The sequence below is a fragment of the Caenorhabditis elegans genome, chromosome I (genome assembly GCF_000002985.6).
Source record: "Caenorhabditis elegans chromosome I".
Classification (NCBI taxonomy): Eukaryota; Metazoa; Nematoda; class Chromadorea; order Rhabditida; family Rhabditidae; genus Caenorhabditis; species Caenorhabditis elegans.
Window position 1 is genome coordinate 2,069,619 of NC_003279.8, and position 24,416 is coordinate 2,094,034.

Consider the following 24,416-nt stretch of genomic DNA (forward strand, 5'->3'; position numbering starts at 1 on the left):
ACAATAAGATATGAAGCATGGGTAAAGACCATGTGAATAGAATTCAACAACAAGAACAAATTCAACTTGAAACATTGTTTTAATACAAGGTAACAACATGGCTTAAGCCACCAAAACACAAGCTCCTCCGGCCTTCTTGATCTTTTGCTCAGCCTCGTGGGAGAAGAATCTGGCTTTAACGATGAGTGGAGTCTCTGGGAGGAGTCCTTTTCCGAGAACCTGAAAATAAGAACAGTTAAATTTACGTTTCATAGTCATGAAAGATAATTGTCTCGAACCCAGAGGATGACATTTGTCGAAATTCAAGACAAACACCGAAGGAGATCCGAAAGCCGTTAGGCGCTACTTTGTCTCTCGTAACATACACAACCACATTCACCAGTGGAAGCGCCAAGACGAGAGAAATTCTTGTTTGACTTGTTTCAAAACACACCTTGAAGTATCCAAGCTTGGTGCAGTCAATGACTGGGGATTTGCCTCCGGTGGCCTTGTCGCGAACCTCCTGTGGGACAAGAGACCACAAACGCTCGACGTTGACGGTTGGGCAGTAGTGTTGGTTCTTGTTGAGATGGAACACTCTCATTCCAACCTGAAAATTAAAGTTTGAGTGTCAGATAATAAAGAACATATTAGATTTAATTGTCTCGAACCCAGAGGATGACATTTGTCGAGATGCAAGACAAACACCGAAGGAGATCCGAAAGCCAAAAGGCACTACTATCTCTCCTATAACATACACAGCCATATTCACCAATGGAAGCGCCAAGATAGGAGCGGATAATTTCCAACGAACTTTTAAAAAAGTACCTTAAAAATAATACCTTTCCGAAGTATCCAGGATGGTACTTGTCACGGTTGATACGGTGGTGATGTTGACCTCCGGCGTTACCGCGACCTCCAGGATGCTTCCTGTGCTTTCCAATACGTCCGTGTCCGTGCGAGACGTGACCACGGAGCTTTCTTGTCTTTCTCAACGCGTGAGCCATACCCTGTAAAGTAAACAATTTGAATGTGTAAAAGCGGCAAATTTCGATCGAAAATGGAGAAGAAAAATCAGAGAAAAATATTCAATGAAAGGTTCCCGATATTCTCGGATAAAATTACTACAAAAATACAAATTTTGTCTTTAAAGATAATTAAAATCGACCAGATCACACACTTTTTTCATTAAAACCTAGCGAAAAACCATTGAGAACAAAAAGAAATCCTAAAATATTCGCAAAAATTCAGTGAGTGTGTCTCCCAAAATCTGAGGTACGGTCACACTCGTTTGATGCGCATTTCGTGGCGAGACCCTCTCGATGAAATGCAGCCTCCCTTTAAACTCTTTTATTTTTTGCGCAACTTATTTCATCATTTAAATCGATTTTTTAAGCTAAAAAAGCAGAAAAGTTAGTTAAAATTTAATTAAATAATTTTGCAAATAAATAAGTTATTGATATTTTGTACTTTTTGATTCAGGCTCACTGTTATTATCGATTTATTCGTGGAGAAAGTCGAAAAATACTTTGTGTTGCATTATTTATAACATTCCGTAATTATTTTTGAAGTATTTTTTGTTTTCTAATTTTACTCGACTAAACTCACTTTTTCAATTTAGATTTCCTGACACCATTTAATTCATCCATCTAATTTCGTGATAATTAGGATTATTATCAATTTTGCATCATAGCTCGTTCATTTCTCTTTCTATTTCCCATTTTTTGTCCAAGTTATTAACTTCCATTTACCAGAATGGCTGCATCTGCACAGAAGCTTTTGGGTCGCTTGGGAACTGTCGGAGTGGGCCTTTCCATCGCTGGAGGAATCGCACAAACTGCTCTTTACAATGTTGATGGAGGTCAACGAGCAGTCATCTTCGACCGATTCAGTGGAGTGAAAAACGAGGTCGTCGGAGAAGGAACTCATTTCTTAATTCCATGGGTACAAAAACCAATCATTTTTGATATCCGGTCAACGCCGAGAGCCGTCACCACCATCACTGGAAGTAAAGACTTGCAAAACGTCAACATTACTCTCCGTATCCTTCACAGACCAAGCCCCGATCGTCTTCCAAACATCTACCTGAACATTGGTTTGGACTACGCAGAAAGAGTCCTTCCTTCCATTACAAATGAAGTTTTGAAGGCTGTTGTGGTGAGAAAAAATTTTAATTTAAATATTGCGAACTGATTTTGATTTAAAATTTGTTAAAATTAATTCCAGGCGCAATTCGATGCTCATGAGATGATCACCCAGCGTGAGGTTGTCTCCCAACGGGCGTCCGTGGCTCTTCGTGAACGTGCTGCACAGTTCGGACTTCTCCTTGATGATATTGCAATTGTAAGTTCACCAGATTTATGAAGTTTAAGCTATTTCCATGATTTTTCAGACCCACTTGAACTTTGGACGTGAATTCACTGAAGCCGTCGAAATGAAGCAAGTCGCACAGCAAGAAGCCGAAAAAGCGAGATACCTTGTCGAGAAGGCTGAACAAATGAAGATCGCCGCCGTTACCACCGCCGAAGGAGATGCTCAAGCCGCAAAGCTTCTTGCCAAGGCCTTTGCCTCTGCCGGAGACGGACTTGTCGAGCTCAGAAAGATTGAGGCCGCCGAAGAGATCGCCGAGCGTATGGCCAAGAACAAGAATGTCACCTATCTTCCAGGAAACCAACAAACCCTTCTCAACCTTCAATCCTAAATATCTCCGGTTACGTGTTTTAGACGAATTCCACTCATTTTCCCCTTTTCAAAGAGCCTTTTTCACTCTGTTGAACTTTCGAGAATAATCATGCCCGAATTCTCAATTAAATACTTTTTAAATTTCGTTTTTTTTGTTCTGTTTAGAGTAGGTCATTTCCTTCATTCATTTTGTGTAGGTATCGTAGCTTTTTCATTTTTTTTGCTTGTTTTTGTTGGAAATTTTCGTCTAATGAATAATTTGTTCGCGATATAATGAATTTGAAATTGGGAATTTATTAATTTTCAATGGTTGATTTCCCAAAATCATTATTTATAATTTTCTTATTTCTTTTCAATTTTCTTTTTTTTTAATGCTAAACTTTTCTTCTTCTCATTTCAGATGGCGTTAATGAAATGCCGTTTCTACGAGAATCAATTCCCCGATGTCGAGGAGACCGTTGTCGCCAATGTTAAAATGATTGCCGATATGGGTGCCTACGTCCGGCTTTCCGAGTACAATGATAAAGGTTTTTAAAATCATCATTTTAAAACAAAAATCGAATTAAAAGAGGACTAACGGTTCGGACGATTTTGAACGTATAGACCCAAAATGAGCTCAAATGAACGAATTTCGTAATGAAACTGCTCAAAAATGTTTCAAAAAATTTTTATGGCGGTTCAAAATTTTGAAAAATTACAATGATTTTAGCTAAAATCACGAATTTTCCCCTTTTTTCCGTGTCAAATCCTTCCTAAGTTAGCTTTTTTGGAATTATCGTCTTTTATTACATATATTGGTAGTTTATCTCATTTAATTTCGTTGATTTTTGGTTACCTATCGGCTTTAAATATACTTTAATCGGTAAAATTAAATGAGATAAACTACCAATATATGTAATAAAAGACGATGATTCCAAAAAAGCTAACTTAGGAAGGATTTGGCACGGAAAAAAGGGAAAAATTCGTGATTTTAGCTAAAATCAGTGCAATTTTTCAAAATTTTGAACCGCCATAAAAAAATTTTTGAAACATTTTTGAGCAGTTTCATTACGAAATTCGTTCGTTTGAGCTCATTTTGAGTCTATACGTTCAAAATCGTCCGAACCGTTCGTCCTCCTTTAAATTAAATCATTTTTCAGAGGGTATGATCCTGCTCTCCGAGCTCTCCCGTCGTCGTATCCGTTCAGTGAACAAGCTAATCCGTGTCGGCCGAAGTGAAAGCGTCGTCGTGATCCGTGTCGACAAGGACAAAGGTTACATTGATCTGTCGAAGCGTCGTGTCTACCAGAAAGACTTGAAACAGTGCGACGAGCGATTCGCGAACGCCAAAATGGTGAACAGCATTTTGAGACACGTGGCCGAGCAAGTCGGATACACTACCGACGAAGAGTTGGAGGATTTGTACCAAAAGACCGCGTGGCACTTTGATCGCAAAGAGAAACGGAAAGCAGCTTCATATGACGCATTCAAGAAGGCGATCACCGAACCGACGATCTTGGATGAGTGTGATATTAGTGCAGATATTAAGGAGAAACTCTTGGAGGACATTAGGAAGAAGCTCACCCCTCAGGCGGTTAAAATTCGCGCTGATATTGAAGTCTCCTGCTTCGATTATGATGGTATTGATGCTGTGAAGGCTGCACTTATTGCTGGAAAGAACTGCTCAAATGGAACCTTCCCGATTAAGGTTTCATTTTATAGATTTTACACATGGGCGCGCTTTTTTCTCGCTTTTTGCGTTTTTTGTTTAAAATTTCACGATGTCGCTCGATTTTGTCCGTTTTTTCGAAGAAAAAAACCAAGTTTTCATAGTACAGTTTTTACCCGAAAAATTCTCCGGTTAATTTCTTTTAATATTGTGAATTATTGTCATTTTTCAATGTCTTCTTTTATAACTTGTTGTATATTTATATGAAGAGAAAGCGAGTTTTATAATATTTTTCAGAAAGAGAGTTTTCAGCTATTTTTTAAACACAGTTTTTACCCGAAAAAATGCTTTTTTGTCTCTCTTTCTGAAAATACGATAAAACTCGCTTTCTCTTCATTTAAATATACAAATTATCAAGAAGGACATTTTAAAAATGACAATAATTCACAATATTAAGATAAATTAACAGGGGAATTTCAAATAATGTGCAAGATTTGGGTGATTTTTTTTCGGTTAAAAAATGTGAAAACTTGGTTATTTTTCATTTAAAAAATAGCTGAACACTTCTTTATTCGAAAAAAAAACGGCCAAAATCGATCGAAATCATGAAATTTTGGACAAAAAAAACGAAAAAAAAGGAAAATTACCGCACCCAAAAAGCGAGAAAAAAGCGCGCCGCAGGGTTGCGGCCGGAATCCCCGCCTCCAATAAACCACGCCCATGTGCGCAGTGCGAAATTGTTTTTTTTTAAATATTTAAAAAATAATTGTCTAATTCAGATCAATCTCATCGCCGCTCCCCACTTCGTCGTCACCACACAAACATTGGACAGAGAAGGTGGAATTGAGGCCGTCAACAGCATTCTGGATACTATCAAAAATGCGATTGAAGGATTCAAGGGAAAATTCACGATCAAGGAGGAGGCGAGAATTGTGACGGATATTGATGATGAGAAGAAGAAGGGTGATGGAGATGAGGATGAGGAGGAATCAGAGGAAGACGAGGACGAGGAAGAGGATGAGGATGATGTGAGTTTTGGAGTTTTTAAGACGATTTCAAGCATTTTTTCGTGATGATTTTATAATACATGAATTGGCAAGTAGAGCTTACACGTGATACTAATAATTGATAAATACATCAATTTCTGTTTTTACTGTACTGGCACAATAGCTCTCGTAAATCGACACAAAAGTAATTAAGTCACTCCGCGGAAAAAAGAAATTTGAATAACTCGATTCTTGTTTTGAATGTGGTTAACGGTTTTTTTTTAAAATCAAATTCAAAATCAGAATCATCCAAATTCCATTTTTCCGCGGAGTGATTTAATTACTTTTGTGTCGATTTACGAGAGCTATTGTGCCGGAATTTCAGTGCAGTAAAAACAGAAATTGATGTTTTATCAATGATTCGCATCACGTGTAAGCTCTACTTGCCAATTCGTGTAAAATTATCACGAAAAACTTTTTAGACCAAAAATGGCCAAAAACTACCAAATTTCGTAATGAGACGCTCTGAAAATCTCTCAAAAAAAAGTTATGGCCGCTCAAAGTTTTGGAAAAATGTTATATTTTTAGCTAAAATCTCAAATTTTGGCAACTTCTCGATGTCGCAGCGGTTGGAACTTAATTTTTATTTGATTGTCGTTTTTTAATGCATGTTTTGGCATTTTATCTCGTGTTGTTTCGTTAATTGAGATGCTTTTTCGGTCGATGCGGGCTCAAACTTTTATCGTATTTGTGCCCGCATCGACCATAAAGAATCTCAGTCAACGAAAAAACACGAAATAAAATGCCAAAACATGCATTAAAAAACGACAATCAAATAAAAATTAAGTTCCAACCGCTGCGACATCGAGAAGTTGCCAAAATTTGAGATTTTAGCTGAAAATATAACATGTTTCCAAAACTTTGAGCGGCCATAACTTTTTTTTGAAAAATTTTCAGAACGTCTCATTACGGAATTTGGTAGTTTTGGATCATTTTGGGTCTAAAAAACAAAGCCTCAAATTTCGGTACTCCACCTTGAAAGCTAGAAAAACGAAAAAAAATTTTTCTTTCAGGATGGACTCATGGCTCCAAAGGGTTTGGATCAACAAGTCGACGCGGAAGAAGCCAGCAGAGATAACCGAAAGAAGGCCGGCGACGATGAAGACAGTGATGAGGAGGATGATTAATTATTTGAAAATTGAAAATTGAAAATTCCCATTGTTTTTTTTTTGCTTTTATTGGTGTAATTGGCTCCGATTCTTTCTGGACTATTATTATAGTATTATTCAATTTTGGCACTATCATTTCTCTTCATCTGTTCTGTTGTTTTGTTCCTTTCCCCCTTTAAATGTGGAGTACCGATATTTTAGACTTTGCTTTTTTAGACCTAAAATGACCCAAAACTACCGAATTTTGTAATGAGACGTTCTGAAAATTTTTTACAAAAAAAAGTTATGGCGGTTCAAAGTTTCGGAAAAAATACCCCTTTTCAGCTAAAATCGAAATTTTGCCAACTTCTCGGTGTCTCAGTGTTTCGAACTTAATTTTTATTTAATTATCACTTTTTAAACAATATTTTGGTCTTTTATTAGACGTTGATTAGTTGATTTTTCGATCATTGGGGCACAAAAATGTAACTTTTATTTGTCCCCCACTGGTCGAAAATGTGCTTACATTAACGAATAAATGTCTAATAAAAGACCAAAATATTGTTTAAAAAGTGATAATTAAATAAAACTTAAGTTCCAGACTCTACGACACCGAGAAGTTGGCAAAAATTTCGATTTTAGCTGAAAATGGGCTATTTTTCCCAGAACTTTGAACCGCCATAACCTTTTTTTGAGAAATTTTCAAAACGCCTCATTAGGTAGTTTTCGGTAGTATTTTGGGTCTAAAAATGCAAAATCTCAGGTTTCGATACTCCACCTTTGACCTTCTATTTATTGTCTCCCATCCCCCGTTTTTTTTCCATTTTTGTGGGCTCCCAATTCGTTATGAACAGTGAGCTGGTTTTTCATCGCAGGCTTCTTTTTCCAGCAGTTACGAAGCAGACGTTCTGTGTTCAATACTTGACCATTCTCCCCCCGCCAGAAATGATCGATAAGAGGTGGTCCTCGGAGACCCGCGCGCGTGCGCATAGGTCACCTGATCACGTGGTGAAGGGCAACTGCCATTGTTTCAACGCCGGAATATTTTTTGAACCTTTATTGATTATCTCAAGTTTCTTATCAAATTTTCGAAAATTTGCCTTTCTTTTGTGTAAGGGGAAAATGGAAAAATTACGATTTTTGTTTCCATCGGAAACAAACAAAATGTGTTTTGTGGTGTGACCAAACGTCATTTTGTGTTGTTTTCTTGAAGTTTCTAGACGCGAAAAATAGAAAAATAATTAAAACTTTCTATAAAATTACCAACTTTCAGATTTCGGAAGGATTTTATTAAAAAAATTGGCAACATTTTTGATTTTCAATGAAATTTTTTTAAGGTGGAGTGCGCCCAGTGGGAAAATTGCTTCACAATGGCCGAATATCATGATTAAAAAATTCAAAAAAAATTTCTAAATTTTATATGATTTTTTGAAAATTGAAAAATCTCAGTTTTCCCCTAATTTCTATTTGAATTACCGCCAATTGGGTTCGTTCGATGGAGCGCGCTTGCACTATTTATTTTATTTTTCTCATTATTTCACTGATTTTCTTCATTATTTGTGTATTTTTATCGGAAAAAGAGAGAAAAATGCAAGGTAAATGCTTATAAGATTTATTAAAAAGTAACTGAAAATGAGTAAAACTGTGGAATATGCTATTTTCAGGATTTTTGGCGTCGAAACACAGTTTTACCCATTTTCAGTAATTTTTTAATGACCAATTTGCATTTTTCTCTATTTTTCCGATTAAAAACCCCCAAAAAACGAATAAAATCAGTGAAATAATGAGAAAAATAAAATAAATAAATAAAAATAATGCAAGTGCGCTCCATCGAACAATTTCAATTGGCGGTAATTCAAATAGGAATTAGGCAAAAACTGAGATTTTTCAATTTTCAAAAAAAAATCATATAAAATCTAGAAAATTTTTTGAATTTTTTTATCGTGATATTCGGTCATTGTGACCCTATGGGCATGTTTTAAAGCAATTTCCCCACTAGGCTTACTGAGTAGAAAAATCCCGGAAGTGCAATTTTTGAATTTTTTGTGAGAAACTCCTCCACAATTCGTCATTGAAAATGAAAAAACTCGACTAAATATTTTTTCCATGACAGGCGGTCTGCTCCGGGTTCGACGTCCTTTTCGAACTGATAACGTCACAATTTTTTTCTTTTTTTTTCCGCATTTTTTCATTCCGATTGCTATTTAATCGGGTGATGTCGGGGTCACTCTTCAATGTCCGTTGACTACATTGTTTTAATTTATTTTTAATTGACTCCAAATTTTCCCCTGATTTCGAATATCTATGTGAAAAAATTCAAAAAAATTTCCCTGATTTTATATTTAAGCTTGAAATCGCTTGTACTAGCATCACTTTTTTTCAAATTCGCGCCCAAAGAAATTCGCATTGGAGCGCGCTTTGATTTTCTTCATTTAAATATTTTATTTATTTTTCGCCGAATGCAGTTTTTTGAAAACCAGTTTCATTCATTTTTGTCGAGCTTTTATCGATTTTTTTCGACAAAAATGAATAAAACTGGTTTAAACTGAATTCGGCGGAAAATAAATAAAATATTTAAATGAAGAAAATCAAAGCGCGCTCCAATGCGAATTTGTTTGGGCGCGAATTTTAAAAAAAGTGATGCGGGGGACAAATGAAATTCTACGATTTCAAGCTAAAATATAATATCAGGGAATTTTTTTTGAATTTTTTCACATAGATATTCGGAATTAGGGGAAAATTTGGAGTAATATAAAAAATATTTCACAGATTTCGGTACTCAACCTTTAAAATTTTAAGTGAGAAAATATTATTAACGTGATTTTAAATTTTTTTTTCTTCTGCAACAATTTGAACTTTGATCTTAAATTAAAAAAAAAAATTATTTTTAAAATTTCAGTTCAAAAATGAGCGGATTAGCACCAGATGGACTGCCCAAAGGAAATCGAGTTTGGGCTGATGGATGGTTGGTTTTTGGCTGGAATCGACACGTGGTGTCAAAGTGTCTCTTTTCGGTTTGATCTACAAAAAATGTGGGATTTTTTTTCCAAAAAAATGTGACGTCAGCACGTTCTTAACCAATTTTTGTTGAAAAGTCTGCGTCTCTTTTCCCGCATTTTTTGTAGATCTCTACGTAGATCACGCCGAAATGAGACACTTTGACACCATGTGAATTGAGCCTTAAAATGAATTAATTTTCCAGTTATGACATGGTGCATTTCGGCCATGCAAATCAATTACGGCAGGCTAAGCAGTTTGGACAGAAGTTAATTGTTGGAGTACATAATGATGAAGAGGTTTTCAATATTTTTTTCTCCCTAAAAAGAAGATGGGAATATGCAAATTTTTGTTAAAATATTAGCAGTTTTTAAGTCGTAACTCGTAAATTGCGAAATTTTTCCCTATAACACACTTGATCTACGCTGATCTACAAAAAATGCGGCAGAGTTCTTAACTCATTTCGTATGGTTAAGAACGTGCTGACGTCACATTTTAATGGGAGAAAAATTCCCGCATTTTTTGTAGATCAAACCGTAATGGGACAGGGACCCCTGGCACCACGTGGCTATAAATTATTTTAAAAATCAACTTCTGTGAATTATTTAAATTAATTTTCACTTTAAATTACGATAGTTCAGGTAAAAAATATTGTTTAAATAATTCAATTATTCAATTTTCCTTATTAAAAGCCACGAATTAAAAAGAAATTTCGTGACTTGACAAAAATTTTAAAGGAACACGCGTGTGTGACCCTTTAAGGAGTACTGTACTTTTAGCTATTTTGCAGTTTTTTTTCATTTTTTTCGAGATCGCGTCGAGACCCGAAATAGTTGGCATCTGGTAAATATTCTGATTGAATGGATATTTTCGTTATAATTTGGGGTTGCATGGAAAAAAAAAGAATATTTTACAATATTTTTCACTAAATATATCGTAAGTTAGGGTATATTGTGGTAATCATTAAAAATTTTTAAATTTCAGATCGAAATTTAGCAAAAAAAAAACATTTTTAGTGACTAAAAAAACATATTCGTTTCTAATTTCCAATTGAAATAGAAAAAAAAACGTTAAGTAATATTTTTTTTTATTGCAATTTTTTCCGACCTTTAAAGGTGGAGTACCGAAATCTGGGAAATATTTTTAATTGACCCCAAATTTTCCCCTAATTCCGAATATCGATGTGAAAAAAATTAAAATTCAAAAAAAATTCCCACGATTTTATATTTAAGCTTGAAATCGCCGAATTTCATTTGTTTTTCCCGAATCACTTTTTTCAAATGCGCGCCCAAAGAAATTCGCATTGGAGCGCGCTTTGATTTTCTTAATTTAAATAAATATTTTATTTATTTTTCGCCGAATTCAGTTTTTTAAAACCAGTTTCATTAATTTTTGTCGAAAAAACCGATAAAAACTCGACAAAAATGAATAAAACTGGTTTTTAATAAAACTGAATTCGGCGAAAAATAAATGAAATATTTAAATGAAGAAAATCAAAGCGCGCTCCAATGCGAAGTTCTTTGGGCGCGAATTTAAAAAGTGATTCGGGGGCACAAATGAAATTCGGCGATTTCAAGCTTAAATATAAAATCACGGAATTTTTTTTTTGAATTTTTGGAATTTTTTCACATCGATATTCGGAATCAGGGGAAAATTTGTAGTTTAACTCAAAAAAAAAATTCCAGATTCGACTACATAAAGGACCTCCAGTATTCAATGAACAAGAGCGATATCGAATGGTTGCCGGCATTAAATGGGTCGATGAAGTTGTGGAAAATGCGCCATACGCCACAACAGTCGAAACTCTGGACAAGTATGATTGTGATTTTTGTGTTCACGGAGGTAAAAATATTAATTAAAGTCCAATCACGGTTTGATCTACAAAAAAATCCGGGAATTTTTCGCCCAAAAGCAATGTGACGTCAGCACACGCTCTTAACCATGCGAAATCAGTTGAAAACTCTGCCGCATTTTTTGTAGATCAACCAGAAGATCAAGCCGAAATGAGACACTCTGACAGCACCACGTGTAAAAAAAGTAGATCAATTTTCCAGACGACATAACTCTAACCGCCGACGGAAAAGACACGTATCAAGAGGTGAAGGATCACCAACGATACAGAGAATGTAAGCGAACGTGTGGTGTCTCTACAACTGATTTAGTTGGCCGAATGCTTCTGCTCACCAAGAACCATCACACACAGGATGAGCACATCGAGCAACACGTCGAACGAGCTCGTTCGCTGAGCACGGTAAGTCGGAATTATTGGAAGACTTGTGCCACTGGCTGGGGGGAAATTGCTTTAAAACATGGTTTAAAAAATTCGAAAAAAAATTTTCTAAATTTATTGGATTTTTTGAAAATTGGAAAAATCTCAGTTTTCACATGATTTCTATTTATTTGAATTTCCGCCAAAATTATGTGTTCGATGGAGCGCGCTTGCATTGTTTTTACTAATATATTTCATTTTTTCTCAGTATTTCACTGATTTTCTTGTATTTTCATCGGAAAAAAAAGAGAAAAATGAAAGATGAATGCAAGTTGTTCATTAAAAAAAAGTTATTGAAAATGGGTTTTACCACAGTGTTTCCCATTTTCAATAATTTTTTAATAAACAATTTGCATTTATCTTTCATTTTTTTCTCACTTTTTCCGATAAAAATACAAGAAAATCAGTGAAATAATGAGAAAAAATGAAATAAATTAATAAAAATAATGCAAGTGCGCTCCATCGAACACATCATTTCGGCGGAAATTCAAATAGGAATTAGGGGGAAAACTGAGATTTTTTCAATTTTCAAATTTTTTTGAATTTTTTAAAATCATGTTTTAAAGCAATTTCCCAACTGGCGCTACTACGATTTTCAATTAATTTTTAAAAATTTTTAAAATTTTAGGCTATTCTGGAGTACAGCAAGGTAAGCGTAGCCGGCTGCTTGTCGTTTTTTCCAGTTTTGCAAAGCTTAATTTTTCAGCGTATGCAGTCTAAAAAACGGCGTCTGAATAGGCTTATAGCGGTAATGGACCAAATTTTGAATTTTAGTGGGCCGCACGGATTTCTGGCTTCCCTCATAAATTGAAATGGAAGAGTTTTTGCCGAACTAGGCCATGTGGATTTACGGCGCGTTGCGTGTCGCGTCGCGGTTCGATTTTAGTTGTAAAACTAAATGTATTTGTCCGTGTGGAGTACACCACTTTCCCAAGGCGATTGTCAATGGAGCGCGAAAAATTCAATGAGGAAGCCCGGAACCCTATGGGGCTTAAAATATTATTTTTTTTTCAGAACAAGCTTAGAATCTACTTTTTCTATTACGTGTTTATCCAGAGATGAGAAAAATGGCCATATCTGCCGCGCAAATGAATCTGCGGGAAGAGACAAAACTACTGTAGTTTTTAACCAATTTGTGTAGATTTACGAGCTATTGCGTCATCGTTGAATTTAATTTTGAGCCGCAATTTTTAATTTTCAGGCGTTTTTCTAAATTTTTTTGTGTGTTTTCTTTTAAGATTTTTCAATAAATAGATAAATTTCAATATAAAAACGTGTGAAACGCCTGAAAATTAAAAATTGCGGCTCAAAATTAAATTCAACGATGACGCAATAGCTCATAAATCTACACAAATTGGTTGAAAACTACAGTAGTTTTGTCTCTTCCCGCGGGTTCATTTGCGCGTCAGATATGGCGATTTTTCTCATCTCTGGATAAACACGTAATAAGTACAATTTAGTGTAAATTTTCTAAATTTCTTTTCAGGACAACGTTGCAATGTCCCCCTGGACACGTGTCTCGCGCTTCATCCCAACAACGACAACGATTCTCGAGTTTGCCGAAGGAAGACCGCCAAAACCGACGGACAAGGTTGTCTACGTGACCGGATCGTTTGATTTGTTCCATATTGGACATCTGGCGTTCCTGGAAAAAGCCAAAGAGTTTGGAGATTACCTGATTGTGGGAATTTTATCGGATCAGGTAGAGCGTTTTTGTTTAGAAAATTTCTGGGAAATAATTTTAATTGACTCCCCAATTTTCCCCTGATTCCGGAAAAAATTCAAAAAAAATCCCTGATTCAATCCCTTTAAGCTTGAAATTGCCGAATTTCATTTGTGCGCGCTAAAAAAATTCGCATTGGAGCGCGCTTGCATCGTTTGATTTTTTTTTTCGCCGAATTCAATTTTTTAAAACCAGTTTCATTCATTTTTGTCTAAATTTTATCTGTTTTTTTCGACAAAAATTAATGAAGCTGGTTTTAGAAAACTGAATTCGGCGAAAATAAATAAAAATTTAAATGAAGAAAATCAAACGATGCAAGCGTGCTCCAATGCGAATTTGTTCTTTTTTTGAAACAAAAAGTTTGATTTTAAAATTTAAATAAAAAAATGTGATCTACCCAAATTTTAAAAGTTTCTTTTTGTGATTTCCATGAGAAAAGGCGTTAAAAATATCAATTTTTCGTGAAAAGGGTTAATTGATGTGCCATCCTCTCAAAAACTTCACAAAAATTCAAATTCTTCAATTTTTTATTTTTTATCTCAGCCATCAAATTTGCGATGGAGCGCATTTGCAAGGTGCTTTTTTTTATTTAAAAATTTCTATGCCGAAAAATGAAGTTAAAATAGCGATTAACCCGTTTTCACCTCAAAAATGCATTTGTGATCTACCACACCTGGCGGTAATTTCGTAAATTTCTCTGTAAATTTCTTTTAAAAGTGGAGTAGCGAAATATGTGGAAATATTTTTAATTTACTCCAAATTTTCCCCTGATTCCGGAAAAAATTCGAAAAAAATTTCCCTGATTTTATATTTAAGCTTGAAATCGGCGAATTTCATTTGTGCCCCCGCATCACTTTTTTGAAATTCGCGCCCAAAAAATTCGCATTGGAGCGCACTTGCATCGTTTGATTTTCGCCGAATTCAATTTTTTAAACCTGCTTCAATAATTTTTGTCGAAAAAACCGATAAAAAATCGACAAAAATTAATGAAACTGGTTAAAAAACTTGAATTCGGCGAAAATAAATGAAGAAAATGAAAAAAAAAAACGGTACAAGCGCGCTCCAATGCGAGTTTCTTTGGGCGCGCATTCAAAAAAGTGATGCGGGGGCACAAATGAAATTTGGCGATTTCAAGCTTAAATATAAAATCAGGGGAAATTTTTTTGATTAGATATTCGGAATCAGGGGAAAATTTGGAGTCGATTAAAAATATTTCCCAACTTTCGGCATTTTTACATTAAAAAAATGAGAAATCTACCACAATCGAATAAAACTATCAATTTCACAGACTGTCAATCAATACAAGGGAAGCAATCACCCCATAATGTCGATTCACGAGCGTGTACTATCCGTTCTGGCCTATAAGGTTTGTAGTTTGAACTTTTCGAAATAAATTGAAAAAATTGAAAATTAAAAAATTTTTTTCAGCCAGTGAATGAAGTTGTGTTCGGTGCTCCATATGAGATTACTTCTGACATTTTGGATCAGTTTAATGTTCAGGTAAATGCTGTAAATGTTCGAGAAATTTGAATTTGAATTTAAATAAACAAAAAATTCAAATTCAAATTCATGTTTTAATAAATAAATTAATTCTCCATACATGATAATCCAATTTTTTCATCCAAAATTAATGTAGAAATGAAGAAAAAAGCTTGTTCTATCTGAAAATTATATTTATTTCTGTTGAAAAGCTTGAAACAGGCCTTTGAGGCGTTTTTGAAGCATTTCCACAGAAATAAATAGTATTTTCAGATAGAACAAGCCTTTTTCTACTTGCCTACATTAATTTTGGATGAAAAATTGGATTATCATGTAGGAAATAAGACGTTTTGTGCGTTTACAGTCCGTGTTGAAAAGTTATCAAACGCGCGCGCGCGAGAGAGTGTGCGAAACGAGGAGAGTCGCACGCAATAGATAGAGGCACGCGAAACCCGCGAGGTGTCGGCCGGCGCGTAAAAGTACCCAACAGTGCCGACCAGCGCTCCTCAAGCCTCCTGGCGCTGCTATTAGCCGGGATTCATAGGCTGGCGATGATTGAGATTGTTCCCACACGCAATTTCTCCTGATCCACATGAAGGCTAAACTTCCTTGGACGTCTGAGCCGCCTTTAATAATGATTATTAATGATTAATTTTGAGAATTAAGGGAAATTATTGGATTTTCCATTTTCTCCTGGAAATATCAAGGTTTAAACTTTCAGGCAGTTATCAACGGATTCCGTGACAACAACTCCTCAGTCGTCAACTCATCGCTTGCATCGATCGACCCGTTCGCAGAAGCCAAACGTCGTGGAATCTACCATGAAGTGGACTCGGGAAGTGATATGACCACCGATTTGATTATCGATCGAATCATCCATCACCGTCTCGAGTATGAGACACGAAATAAGAAGAAGGAGAAGAAAGAAGCTGATGTGGCAAAAGCCATGAACTTGATTTAAATATTTCTTTATTTTTTTAAGCATTTAATGCCTATTAATGCCTATTAATCAATGCTTTTCAATTCAATTCTAGTCGACCTAATATTTCCATTTTTTTTCTCTCCCACTTGCCACTTACACTTTAATTCCTTTATTTAAATATATCATCAGTTTTTCTTTTATTGTACATAAATTATATAATATCACAAATGGGTTAGCTCAAACGAAACACAGCTCGGCTCGTCGAATCGGGCCAGCGGAGCACGAGGTATCGACCGATTTGAAGATCCCGATTCGTTAGAAAGGCGGCAGAGGCTTTCGTGACGGATTTTTGGGAGCATTGGGCCTGGAAAAAGGTTTTTGGATTTTAAAAAATTTGACGAAACTCTTTTTGGTGGCAAATTTAAAACAACAGTCGAGATATTACGGGAGCACTAAACTCTGAGAATGCGTATTACACAACATATTTGACGCGCAAAAAATACAAATATCTCGTAGCGAAAACTACAGTAATTCTTTAAATGACTACTGTAGTGTCGATTTACGGGTATACTAGATTTTCGAAATGTTTTAGAATTTACTTTCGAACATTGACAACATTTTTGTATTCTTTTTCTAATATTTTGGCGATTAATAAACGATTTCCGTAAATCGACACAAGCGCTACAGTAGTTATTTAAAGAATTACTGTAGTTTTCGCTACGAGATATTTTGTGCGTCAAATGTTATGTTGCGCAATACGCATTCTCCCAATTTTTTGTTCCCGCAATAAAGTTTTTTTTTAAATATTTTGTTTAAAAAAATGATTTAAAACATTTTGTAAATATGGATTTTTGAATCTATATATCAATTTTTCAAATATTGCCGGGCATTCTTTCAAACAAATATTCGAAAAATTCAATTTTCCAGAAAAAAATTGGCAGTTGCCGAAAGTTGTAAAATTGTTTTTTGCACGGGCTTCTGGCCTTCCTCATTGAATTTTTCGCGCTCCATTGACAATTGCCTGCCAGACGGGAAAGTCGTGTGCTCCACACGGACAATTACATTGAGTTTTACACTTAAAATCGAGCCGCGACGCGACACGCAACGCGCCGTAAGTCTACTGAGTCAAAATGGCCTAGTTCGGTAAACTCTTCCATTTCAATTTATGAGGGATGCCAGAAACCGCGAGTTTTTGTTTTTGAAAAAAAAATTTTTTTGGTTGTTTTTTTTTAAATTCCACTAAAAAATTATCTTTGGCAAAGAAAAGAAGATACAGTAGCACGGCTTCCCTCATAAATTGAAAAGGAAGAGTTTACCGAACTAGGCCATTTTGGCTCAGCAGATTTACGGCGCGTTGCGTGTTGCGTCGCGGCTCGTTGTAAAACTAAATCTATTTGTTCGTGTTGAGTACACAATTTTCCCACGCGTTGTCCGGCAGGCGATTGTCAATGGAGCGCGAAAAATTCAGAAAAATTCAAGCCAACATTTCTGCATTTGCTCCTGCTGCATCTGCATCTGCCTCCACTGTAAATACTGTCTCACTGCAGCTGTCTCCGCATCACCCCAATCTTCACACGTGTCATCCACGTCATCATCATCAACTTCACAATATTCGCACGAATCGTGTGGGATTTCGAGCACCTTTGTGTGCAAATATTCTCGATTTGGCCGAGTTTTTCCGCGACCACCACCACCGGTTCGTAAAACGCAGCACGAGATGACACAACAGACACCGATAAATGTGCATATCGTAAATTGACAGTAGATCATAATTCCTTCAGCCGAGTTCAGTACAATGGGTATTTTGTCACGTTCCACGTGGAATTCTTTGGAAGAATTGAGGCCGGCGAGCGATGCAACGCACTTGTATTTTCCCATATCTTTTAGTCGAACTTTCGGAATTTCCAAGCAAAACTCCAATTTTCCAGATTCTGATAGATGCTTCTGTGATAAACCCTGAAGAATTTCAATTTTGAAGATTCAGATATCTGAGAAAGCGTTCTGCGCAACATATTTCACGCGAAAAATTTTGTAATATCTCGTAGCAAAAACTACAGTAATTCTTTAAATGACTACTATTGCGATTGTGCCGATCTTCGAAATTAATTACGTTTCGATAAGTTTAGTTTTTCGATTTTTCAAATTAAAAAAAAACGGTTTTTTGTAAATCGACACTATCGCTACAGTAGTCATTTTAAGGATTACTGTAGTTTTCGCTACGAGATATTTTTCGCGTCAAATATGTTGTGCAATACGCATTCTCAAAATTTTGTGTACCTGTAACTTACACTGGAGATATTTTTCCCATTAAACTGCCAGTATAACTGTGGAGATGGAGTTGCCAAGGCGGTACAGCACATTACGTGAGCATCGTCTAGGGATACTACGGCGGACTCGGGGGACGATGTGACTACCGTAGGGCCACAGACTGTCTGAAAGCGCCTGTTAGATTTTTGAAAATTTTAAATCAAAGTTGTAGTGAATTGCAGAAATTCAAAAAATAAAACTTTTGAAGAGAGTGTCCCATTTCGGCTTGATCTACCTAGATCTACAAAAAATGCGAGAGAAAAGACGCACAATTCTCAACCGATTTTGCATGGTTAAGAACGTGCTGACGTTACATTTTTTGGGCGAAAAATTCCCGCATTTTTTGTAGATCACACCGTAATGGGACACCACGTGCAGTTCCCACCTTTCCATCAATTGGACTTTTCCTAAGTTCACTTGGTCGTCTACATGGAAGCATTGTGCTGAAAAAGATTGCTTTGTTTTCCACCAAGCTTAAATATTAAATACCTATCAAATAGTGCGAGCTTCTCGGCCCAAGTGACAAAATGCCAGAGAGAACAGTCACATTCCAAGTCGTTGAATGTTACGTCAAGTTCCTGAAAACGTTACTGTAAGATTAGGTCCTGGAACGAACACATTTAAAATGAATAGTCAAAGAAAATTGCCAAATTGCCGAATATCCGGAAAAACGGCAAATCAGCAAATTGGCGGAATTGAAAAGTTCCGGCAAATCGGCAGATTGCCGGAACTGAAAATTTCAGGAAAATCGGCAAACCGGCAACTTGCCGGAATTGAAATTTTTGGAAAATCATTTCTTTAAACATTTTTTTTACTGTAATTTTGTTTTAATTATTCGTATTAAAACATTGTAGGCGTCGAAACATGCAACATTGCTCTGGATTTCCTCAAAAGCCAATTTTTATTCCAAATTTCCAAATTTTTTTTGTCAGAGTGTCCCATTTCGGCTCGATCTACGTAGATCTACAAAAAATGCGGGAGAAAAGACGCAGAGTTTCCAACTGATTTCGTATGATTAACAACGTGCTGACGTCACATATTTTTGGTCAAAAAAATCCCGCATTTTTTGTAGATCAAACCACGTGGTGACAGACGCCGTTTGAATCACCCCCCCGCCACTGACAAAGTCTCAATTTCATGTTGTTAATGTGTGAAACAGGCACTTGAGAGCTGCCACTCGAGTGGGGTCCCGTGTTTGTTTCCATTCAAACATCTGGCCATTAGGCATTAGACCCCCCTCTCCCCCTCTTGGTAGATCACACACACTGACAGTTAATTTCGAATCAAAATGAGAGAGATGAGCCTAGGGGGGGGGGAGTGTATTCAATGAAAAGAGCACAACCACCACTTTAAATTAATCCCATGAGGGTAGAGACTTGGCTACAGAGTTTCACATTCCGTTGCATGAGGATTAGGGCGAAAGCTAATTTTTTGAAGAAATCCAAATTTTGTTCCCCCGAATCGGCCGAATTCAAATAGGAACTAGAACAACTCGGAGAGCAACTCCCCAGAAATTTCTTGTTATAGAAAATTGTGAGCAGAGATTGGTAGAATTTTGAAATCTGACCCCCCCCCCCCCACTTCTCCATTCCATTTTTCCGGTCTCGTATTCTATACTGCTTCGGACCTTTCCCACGGAAAACATATTTCCGAAGATTTTCACAGAATTACACGACTCAATGCTATGGCAGTACACGGATTTCTGACTTCCCTCATAAATTGAAATGGAAGAGTTTTTGCCGAACTAGACCATTTTGGCTCGGTCATGTCTGAGGTAGATTTACGGCGCGTTGCGTGTCGCGTCGCGGCTCGATTATAGTTGTAAAACTAAATGTATTTGTCCGCGTGGAGTACACGACTTTCCCAGCCCGGCGGGCGATTGTCAATGGAGCGCGAAAAAATTCAATGAGGAAGGCCAGAAGCCCGTGACTTATGCATTTAACGAAAAGGTGGAGCTTTCTCATTGAGGCTAAAATTTTTAGATTTTTCAAGATTTTCAGTCAAAAAAGTTTTGATAAGTTGTCAAATTTTCGACTGTTGGATCCTCTGAAATGTTCAGATACCAACAATTTTGCTCTTTGAAAAATAGTAGAGAAACAAATGCAAAAAAAAATACTCCTATGGTGTCAAAATTACCGAATATCATAATAAAAAATTTTTTGAAGTTTTTTATTGTCAAAAAGTGACAATTATCTCGGAATTTGGGTCTAGCTTCTTGCCCAAGTTTGGCCCAAGAAATATTAACTTGGATCAGAAGCTGGCTAAACTTTGGCCTATTGCTAAACTTTGCCCCAAACTTTTCTTGTTTCGTTACAAACTTGGCTAGAAGTTTGGCAAGAGTCGGGTAAAACTTGGGTCAAGCTTTAGTAGAGGAAACTTTAGTGGAATCCAAGTTTTGCCAAAGTTTAGCCAGCTTCTGATCCAAGTTTATATTTTTGGGCCAAAATTGGGCAATAAGCTGGAGCTAAACGACGAGCAATGTTTGCCACTCATAATTTTTGCAATTTGCCAAAAACTTTGACCGGAAATTATAAAACAACTAAAATTTTTTGAAATGTTTCATTATGATATTCGATCATTTAGGATCATTATAAGTGTATTTAGACAAAATCCCTACTGGCGCTACACCAGGGGTGCGCCAAAAAAAAAATCGAAAAATCCAACCTGAAGCTTGTGCAAAAATGGCCATGGAGATAAGTGTTGAAATCGATTGGCTGCTAATCGAACAACTTCCAAATTGAACGGAAGCATTCGAGGCCGTACAGAGATTAGTCGATTGTGTGATAAATCAACGAGACGCAAAGATTCCAGATGTGACATGTCGGGGACATATCTGAAAGAAAAAAAACAATTTTATGACTGAATAACACAATAAAAAGGTTCCAAAATTTTTTCAAAATTTTTTTTATTACTGTCAAAAAGTGACAATCACTCAGTTTTTCTCACTTATAATTTTGGAAGTTTTCAACCAAAAAAAGTTTTTTTTTCTTACATTTTTTATTCTGTAGTTTTGTTATAATTATTTGTATTGAATCATTGTAGGGGCCGAAACATGCAACATTGCTCTGGATTTCCTCAAAAGCTCATTTTTTTTTTCCAAATTTCCAAATTTTTTTTGTCAGAGTGTCCCATTTCGGATTGATCTACTTTGATCTACAAAATATGCGGGAGAAGAGAAGCAGAGTTCTCAACTGATTTCGCATCGTAAAGAACGTGCTGACGTCACCTGATTTTGGGCAAAAAATTCCCGCATTTTTTGTAGATCAAACCCTAATGGGACAGCCCCTTACACCACATTTAATTCAATAGTGACGTGGCATAGAAACGTTTTCTATTCAGCGTTCTTCAAAATTACCTCGTTTTATCAGTGTGGGGCCTAGAAATCTCTGAATGGCCTAGAAATATCCACATGGGCTAGAAAGCTTAGAAACCACGTTTTTTTATAAAATGTTCCTTGTAAAAATTTCTTATTTGCAAATAATTCTATGTGGCCTAGAAATCTCCACGTAGCCTAGAAATTAGGGGCCTTTAGACCTTTTTTCACAGTTTTCCTTCTAATCACGACACGGGCTTCTAATTTCCCCTCATTTTGTGAATGGAAGAGGTGGCCGTGAAAAAAGCGAACCTCGACCGGGGGTCGCGAGCGCACAACAAACGGGAAAACTCAACGAAATTTCGCATTTTCGTTGCTTTTATCGGTTTCAAAACACGTTTTCGTTTGATTTTGTATTTTATTTATGCATTATAATAAATAAAAGCAACGAAAATGCGAAATTTCGTTGAGTTTTCCCGTTTGTCGCGCGCTCGCGACACCCGGTCGAGGTTCGCTTTTTTCACGGCCACCTCTTCCATTTACAAAATGGGGGGAAATTAGAAACCCGTGATCACGTGGTGTCAGAAAGTCCCATTTCGCTTTGATCTACGAAAAATGCGGGAGAAGAGACGCAGACTTCTCAACTGATTTTGCATGGTTCAGAACGTGCTGACGTCACATTTTTCACATTTTTTTGGGCGAAAAATTCCCGCTTTTTTTGTAGATCAAACCGTAATGGGACAGCCCCTGGCACCACGTGATTTTGGCATTTTGCCAAAACTCCAAAATGACCAAAATATTATACAACACCTCAAAACTTTATTTTTTTTTTTTAAAACTTCAGATAATGTTTCTCCAACATTTCTATTTTCTTTTCATTTATAGTATTATTTACAAAAGTAACACTTATTCTTTTATTACATACTTTCAATTTTATTACCCCCAATTATCCATACTGGTCGTTTGAGCTTTAGAGTTTCCGGCGCGCGAGTTTTTTTGTTGAAAAAAAAAGTTTCCGGTCATCTTCGTGAGAACTGGTGCATAACTTTTCTTCTTTTGGAGCAAATTTAGAGCCTTTTTCCTCAGAAAGAGAGTCAGAAATTCTCTCTCTCTCTCTCTCTCTCTCTCGAAAAACTTACGTGAATGCATTAAATGCTAAATTGAGTACACGAAGTGACGCCAAATTTCGCGGAATTATTAGTTTCGACAGTGAATTGCGGGAGACATCGAGCTCGCGGAGCTGCTCGAACACTGATAACGCGTCGAAATCCAGCTTTTCCAGCTGGCATTGATCAAGGCGTAGGGATTGGAGTCGACGGTATTCTGATGGGAACGTTGTGATTCGGAATATGGAATTATTGGATAATGATAGTGAAAGCACATTTGGAAGTAGTTGGGGAGGTTCTTGAAGTGTCAACGAGGCACAATCCTGGAAGAGTGGAAAAGAATTTAATGACAGGACTCATTGATCTACGTTGATCTACAAAAAATGCGGGAGAAGAGACGCAGAGTTTTTAACTGATTTTGAATGGTTAAGAACGCGCTGATGTCACATTTTTCACATTTTTCCGGGGCCAAAAATTCCCGCATTTTTTGTAGATCAAACCGTAATGGCCTGGCACTACGTGATGACCTAGTTTTTCTATTTCACACACATTTTACCTAATTTGAAATAATAAAAACTTTAAGCAGGCAGGCGTTGTCTTTTTAATTGTGCCGACTGATTTTTTTTCTAGGAGATCTAAACATTTTCAGACAATTTTTCCGGCTAAATCAATTATTTAAAATTTTAATTTTTTGGCCACGTGGAGTCAGAAAGTACCCTTTCGCTTTGATCTTCGAAAAATGCGGGAGGTGAGACGCCGACATCTTAACTGATTTTGCATGGTTAAGAGAGTACTGACGTCACATTTTTTTGGGCAAAAAATTCCCGCATTTTTTGTAGATCAAACTGTAATGAGACAGCCTGACCCCACGTGTAAATATGGTCTCTATAGTAGTTACAGCGACTTTTTTTTAAAAACACGGTCCGAAAAGTGGTACCTGTACGCAATTTGTCTACCGTATACCTGGACGTTTGGGCGCGTTTTTCTCAAAAACGGGTGGCCCAACATTTTTGTGTGATGAATATAAAAAATGCTCGAAAATAAATTCAAAATTTTTTGGACCAAAGCTTTTTCCTTCAAACGCGCCCAAACCTGGCTAAATTCAAATTATCAGTAGAGCGCGTTTGCACTGATGTACCCTATGCCGGGCCGTAAAAAGTTCAGAGTTCCTAGAATTTTTAAAAATTGGCTCACGGGGTTCTGACCTACCTCATAGAATTTTCGCGCTCCATTGACAAACGCCTGCCGGACAACGCGTGAAAAAGTTGTGTACTCCACACGGACAAATACATTTAATTTTACAACTAAAACCGAGCCGCGACGCGACACGCAACGCGCCGTAAATCTACCCCAGGTATGGCCGAGCCAAGATGGCCTAGTTCGGCAAACTCTTCCATTTCAATTTACGAGGGAAGTCAGAATTGCGTGCTGGCTATAGGCCACAAAAATTCCAAAATTAAAAAAGGTTTTTTGAGCAAAAAAATTCCCAAAACTAAAAACTAAAATTCCCACAATACCTGCGACGGCCGATTCGAAATCCAGAAGCTTTTGCATGTTTTGGGCGCGTTGGAGCATGAAATAATTGGTAAAAAGAGGAGAAGAAGGGCGGCTTCTCGCATCGTCGTTTTCCGTTTGGTCGAATCATCCAAAATGATACATTTGTTGGAATATCTGAAGAAAAAAAGTGCGGAAAAAAACAGGATTCATGGATGAGTAGTTTTAGGCGAGAAATTCAGAGAATTCAGCGAAATTTGGTGGAAGAATCTTCAAAAACCACGTGGTGTCAGAGTGTCTCATTGCGGTTTGATCTACAAAAAATGCGGTAATTTTTCTCCTAGAAAAATGTGACGTCAGCAC

The 24,416-nt window shown here is 36.6% G+C and overlaps 5 protein-coding genes and 6 non-coding genes across 22 annotated transcripts; 5 read left to right on the forward strand and 6 right to left on the reverse strand.

Annotated features, from left to right (window-relative positions):
- Window positions 1–62: 62 nt before the first annotated feature.
- On the reverse strand, window positions 63–989 carry rpl-27A (Large ribosomal subunit protein uL15; the record flags this gene model as incomplete). Of its 2 annotated transcripts, NM_058526.10 has the most annotated exons (3): window positions 63–219; window positions 434–589; window positions 822–989. In NM_058526.10, 3 exons carry the CDS (start codon window positions 984–986, stop codon window positions 103–105), a joined length of 438 nt encoding a protein of 145 aa, NP_490927.1. In that variant the 3' UTR covers window positions 63–102. The 2 variants fall into 2 exon arrangements, with proteins under 2 accessions (NP_490927.1, NP_001368000.1); NM_001381333.1 differs by lacking the exon at window positions 822–989 and having other exon boundaries at window positions 64–219; window positions 434–583.
- Y37E3.22 lies at window positions 266–405 on the reverse strand. Its single transcript, NR_003393.1, has one exon. It is a non-coding gene; the product is annotated as a small nucleolar RNA Y37E3.22 (small nucleolar RNA).
- Window positions 598–740, forward strand: Y37E3.28. The gene has a single exon (NR_049962.1). It is a non-coding gene; the product is annotated as an Unclassified non-coding RNA Y37E3.28 (non-coding RNA).
- On the reverse strand, window positions 638–776 carry Y37E3.21. The gene has a single exon (NR_003392.1). It is a non-coding gene; the product is annotated as a small nucleolar RNA Y37E3.21 (small nucleolar RNA).
- Window positions 990–1,054: 65 nt separating the features above from the next.
- Y37E3.27 lies at window positions 1,055–1,273 on the reverse strand. The gene has a single exon (NR_049963.1). It is a non-coding gene; the product is annotated as an Unclassified non-coding RNA Y37E3.27 (non-coding RNA).
- A 460-nt stretch (window positions 1,274–1,733) lies between these two features.
- phb-1 (Mitochondrial prohibitin complex protein 1) lies at window positions 1,734–2,929 on the forward strand. Its single transcript, NM_058528.7, has 3 exons — window positions 1,734–2,136; window positions 2,206–2,322; window positions 2,372–2,929. The coding sequence occupies exons 1-3, from the start codon at window positions 1,735–1,737 to the stop codon at window positions 2,678–2,680; spliced, it is 828 nt and encodes a 275-aa protein (NP_490929.1). The 5' UTR covers window position 1,734; the 3' UTR covers window positions 2,681–2,929.
- A 132-nt stretch (window positions 2,930–3,061) lies between these two features.
- On the forward strand, window positions 3,062–7,307 carry eif-2alpha (Eukaryotic translation initiation factor 2 subunit 1). 2 transcript variants are annotated; one of them, NM_001381335.2, is made up of 4 exons: window positions 3,062–3,188; window positions 3,801–4,348; window positions 5,089–5,337; window positions 6,369–7,307. In NM_001381335.2, the coding sequence occupies exons 1-4, from the start codon at window positions 3,071–3,073 to the stop codon at window positions 6,480–6,482; spliced, it is 1,029 nt and encodes a 342-aa protein (NP_001368001.1). In that variant the 5' UTR covers window positions 3,062–3,070; the 3' UTR covers window positions 6,483–7,307. The 2 variants fall into 2 exon arrangements, 1 of the variants encoding a protein (NP_001368001.1); NR_131351.1 differs by lacking the exons at window positions 3,062–3,188; window positions 3,801–4,348 and having other exon boundaries at window positions 5,088–5,337; window positions 6,369–6,482.
- Window positions 7,308–9,336: 2,029 nt separating this feature from the next.
- On the forward strand, window positions 9,337–16,062 carry pcyt-2.1 (the record flags this gene model as incomplete). 9 transcript variants are annotated; one of them, NM_001306419.2, is made up of 10 exons in its annotated part: window positions 9,341–9,408; window positions 9,646–9,739; window positions 11,126–11,282; window positions 11,495–11,691; window positions 12,338–12,358; window positions 12,416–12,457; window positions 13,196–13,411; window positions 14,721–14,798; window positions 14,861–14,932; window positions 15,633–16,062. In NM_001306419.2, 10 exons carry the CDS (start codon window positions 9,350–9,352, stop codon window positions 15,870–15,872), a joined length of 1,176 nt encoding a protein of 391 aa, NP_001293348.1. The 9 variants fall into 9 exon arrangements, with proteins under 9 accessions (NP_001122537.1, NP_490931.1, NP_001293348.1 ...); NM_001129065.2 differs by lacking the exon at window positions 12,416–12,457 and having other exon boundaries at window positions 9,337–9,408; window positions 15,633–16,061; NM_058530.5 differs by lacking the exons at window positions 12,338–12,358; window positions 12,416–12,457 and having other exon boundaries at window positions 9,339–9,408.
- Window positions 15,188–15,409, reverse strand: Y37E3.29. The gene has a single exon (NR_049964.1). It is a non-coding gene; the product is annotated as an Unclassified non-coding RNA Y37E3.29 (non-coding RNA).
- On the forward strand, window positions 15,419–15,537 carry Y37E3.20. The gene has a single exon (NR_003391.1). It is a non-coding gene; the product is annotated as a small nucleolar RNA Y37E3.20 (small nucleolar RNA).
- On the reverse strand, window positions 15,987–24,178 carry iglr-3 (Ig-like domain-containing protein; the record flags this gene model as incomplete). 2 transcript variants are annotated; one of them, NM_001306420.2, is made up of 8 exons in its annotated part: window positions 15,987–16,197; window positions 17,318–17,789; window positions 18,122–18,265; window positions 18,526–18,583; window positions 18,630–18,718; window positions 20,805–20,973; window positions 22,593–22,882; window positions 24,077–24,178. In NM_001306420.2, 8 exons carry the CDS (start codon window positions 24,176–24,178, stop codon window positions 16,055–16,057), a joined length of 1,467 nt encoding a protein of 488 aa, NP_001293349.1. The 2 variants fall into 2 exon arrangements, with proteins under 2 accessions (NP_001293349.1, NP_001293350.1); NM_001306421.3 differs by lacking the exons at window positions 22,593–22,882; window positions 24,077–24,178 and having other exon boundaries at window positions 16,055–16,197; window positions 20,805–20,960.
- Window positions 24,179–24,416: the final 238 nt, after the last annotated feature.